Source organism: Phalaenopsis equestris, unplaced genomic scaffold (assembly GCF_001263595.1).
Source record: "Phalaenopsis equestris unplaced genomic scaffold, ASM126359v1 Scaffold000757, whole genome shotgun sequence".
Classification (NCBI taxonomy): Eukaryota; Viridiplantae; Streptophyta; class Magnoliopsida; order Asparagales; family Orchidaceae; genus Phalaenopsis; species Phalaenopsis equestris.
In genome coordinates, this window is record NW_018165197.1 from 327,027 (window position 1) to 330,719 (window position 3,693).

A 3,693-nucleotide genomic window follows, 5' to 3' on the forward strand; every position below is an offset into this window, starting at 1 on the left:
GACAATACCTTCTGATCTAAATCGAGAATTTTCTTAGGCGATTTCGATTGTCTAAGATGTAATTAATTATAGGAGTTATAGGAGCTTGCCCTTAGCTTGCCCTTATAGGAAACTTTGAAACCCAACTTAATGTAAACCCTGTCAAATCTTTTATATTAGACAGGAAAACTTGTCGGTTAACATAAATGTTTCGCAGACTAAAATGAACGTCATAAATTCCTTAATTTACTTAATCAAGTCTTACAATCAAGTAATGTGTCTATTTCTCGGGATAGGTATGTCACTTGTGATGTTGTGCTCGATCATGTAAATTATTGCATATATGAGATCAGTTCGGTCTCATATTTTTCAAAATAAAAATACAGTTTTTCATATATATTATGAAAAACTACGAAAGGTTGTCCAACTGATTGTAATCGTTCAAAAATGCAAAATTTTAGGTGGCATACCATTAAATAGAAAAAGGGCACAATTTACACATTCACACGTTTTGTGTTTCACAGTGTTGTGTGGTATGTCATTGAACAAAAAGGGACACAATTCACACATTCATAAGTTTTATGTGTTTCACATTGTTTTGTTGTATGCCATTGAACAAATACGGGCTGCCCTCTTTTCAAACGAAGTGTAGGATGATAACCAAACTGCATAAACAACATGTAACACAGAACAATAAAATAAGAATAACTACTAAGAAGGCATTAAGAAAGCTTACTGCTTTCTATAAATAGCTTAGGGAGTGAGTCAATAAGTGCTTCTTTCTTTTGGTAACTTCTAACAAGTTGATCCTTGACACTATGTGCTTCTAATCTTCTACTACTCGTGCTTTCTTTGTCTACATAAAAATAGATGACCCAGGGGCTCAAACCTAGCATTGTGTGTCCTTCCTCGCATAAAAAATTGTTATGGTTCTAACGATATCAGCAAAAAGAACATGCCCAAGCTGGACTCTTCACTACCAAGGCTGCGTGCTCAAAGCCATATCTTATCCTTCTTAATTTATTTGATAAAAAAGTGATGTTTTATGGACGCCAGATATTGTACCAGTACTCCTTTCTAGTAAAGCCTTAAAATTCAATAATGGGGATGGACAAAATGGATTCACTGGGCATTCCAGGGCTCAGTATGCTATTTTTGATAAGGAACAAGAAGCCATTGAGCCAACAGGTTGACCACCGGAACGCTTCTCGAAGCTTCTCTTTCAGATGTGATTTTACAAAACTTGCTATTTTCAGGAAAACTATAACAAAACTGAACAATTTCCTCTCCATAAAACTTTCCTCACCCTTCCATCATAGGCAACATACAAGTCCCGCATGTAAAACATAAGTTTCCTGCTCAAAGTTCCTGGAGTTGAGCATCTTCACTCAATAGATTTGCATGACCAGATAAAGCATGGAAGAAACATTCTAATGGGTTCAGACCATCAAGCAAAGAATATTTAATTACTGTTGGAATATTTTATTAGGACAGCCTAGGATTAAGGAATTAGTTTTATTTTCTTTAAATCTTGTTTTAAAGTTTTGATTTCTTTTAGCTATTTTTATGGAAGTTGATTAGGGAGCATTAAGCACTTTCTTTTTTCTCTGTTTTGTATTGGGCGGCAATTTAAAAAATGTGTTGCTGTTTTTTTTGAATGAGAACATTCAAACTTCTTCATATTCCTTCCTCCTCTTTCTCTTGTTCAAGAAACCTTCAATTGGTATCAGAGCTCATTTCTTAAGGGGCCTGTGTGTGCGTGCGACTGTTATGGAGTATGACACCAGTTTTTCCTCGATTGTTAACCCTTGTTCGACGGTGAGAACTATCAAATTTGGGCAGTACGCATGGAGAATTATCTAGAAGCCCTGGATCTCTGGGAAGCAGTGGAAGAAGACTACGATATTCCTCCTCTTCATGAAAATCACACTGTGGCACAGATTAAAGAACAAAAGAAGAGTAAGATGAAGAAATCCAAGGCAAAAGCCTGTCTATTTTCTGCAGTTTCCTCCACAATCTTCACTCGAATTATGTCATTAAAAATAGCAAAGGAGATCTGAGATTATCTCAAAGCTGAGTATGAGGGAGACGAATGAATTCGAGGGATGCAGGTGCTGAATTTAATTCGTGGCTTTGAATTGCAAAAGATGAAGGAGACAGAAAATATAAAGGAATACTTTGACAAGCTACTCAACATAACGAATCAAGTCAAATTATTGGGTTCTTCATTGGAAGATTCAAGGATTATTCAAAAAGTCCTTGTAACAGTGCCTGAAAGATTTGGGGCTACCATCACCACCTTAGAAAACACAAAGGATCTGACAAATATTACTTTGTCAAAACTCTTAAGTGCCTTGCAAGCACAAGAGCAAAGGCGTGCAATGAGGGAAGAAGGAGTCGTTGAAGGAGCCTTACAAGTTAAGCATCAAGAAGATAAAAAGAATTGGAAATTCAAGAACAAGAAGTCTCAAACCACAAATGGACAAAGTTCTACATCTGAGAACATAAGAAAAGTTGGAGTAAAGAAAGATTTTCCTCCATGTCAGCATTGTGGCAAAAAAGGTCATCTTCCTTTTAGATGTTGGAGAAGACCAGATGCAAAGTGCAGCAAGTGTAATCATTTGGGACATGAAGCTGTCATTTGTAAGAATGAAAATCAGCAGCAAGAAGATGAAGCAAAAATGGAAGATCAAGAAGAAGAAGATCATCTTTTCGTTGCAACTTGCTTCACGGGTCGTGAAACAAGTGAAAGCTAGCTTATTGATAGGGGCTGCACTAATCATATGACACATGACAGGGAGTTGTTTAAGGAATTAAAGAGTACCGAGTCCAAGAAGGTCAGAGTTGGGAACGGTGATTATATTGAAGTCAAAGGAAAGGGCACAGTAGCCAATGCAAGCTGTTCAGGAACCAAATTGATCACTGATGTTCTCTATGTACCAAACATTGATCATAACTTGCTCAGTGTGGGTCAATTGATAGAGAAGGGATTCAAAGTGATATTCATGAAGAATGCTTGTGTGATAGATGATGCTACAGGCCAAAAGATGTTTGAAATCAAGATGACAGGGAGGAGTATTTTACTCAATCCAATGCAGGAGGAGCAATCAACCTTTCTAATCAAAGAAAGTCTCTCAATGATATGGCACAAGAGACTCGGGCATTAACATTATCAAGGACTATTACAGATGAAGTCAAAAGGAATGACAATTGGGCTTCTGGAGTTTGATGATCATATACTATCCTGTAAGGCTTGTCAATTTGGAAAGCAAAATAGGAAGTCCTTTCCAAAATAAGCATGGAGAGCCACTCATAAGCAACAGTTAGTTCACACAGATGTTTGTGGACCTCAAAGAACTCCCTCATTAGCAGGTAGTAGATATTATATTGTGTTCATTGATGATTTCACTCGAATGTGTTGGATTTTTTTCTTAAAATTTAAATCAGAAGTAGCTGGAGTATTTTTGAAGTTCAAAAAATATGTGAAAAATCAAAGTGGCAATCAAATTCAAATATTAAGGTCTGACAATGGCAAGGAGTATACATCAAAAAATTTCAACACATTTTGTGAAGAAGCTGGCATTGAACATCAGTTAACAACTCCTTACACTCCACAAAAAAATGCAGTTAGTGAAAGAAGAAATAAATACATTCTAGAAATGACTAGATGTATGTTGCATGAGAAGAATCTACCCAAACATTTTTGGGCTGAAG

General features: G+C 36.4%; 1 protein-coding gene across 1 annotated transcript; it reads left to right on the forward strand.

Moving 5' to 3' along the window:
• Positions 1–1,826: 1,826 nt before the first annotated feature.
• LOC110030738 lies at positions 1,827–2,735 on the forward strand. The gene is made up of 2 exons (XM_020733627.1): positions 1,827–1,982; positions 2,091–2,735. The coding sequence occupies exons 1-2, from the start codon at positions 1,827–1,829 to the stop codon at positions 2,733–2,735; spliced, it is 801 nt and encodes a 266-aa protein (XP_020589286.1).
• The last annotated feature ends 958 nt before the right edge of the window (positions 2,736–3,693 follow it).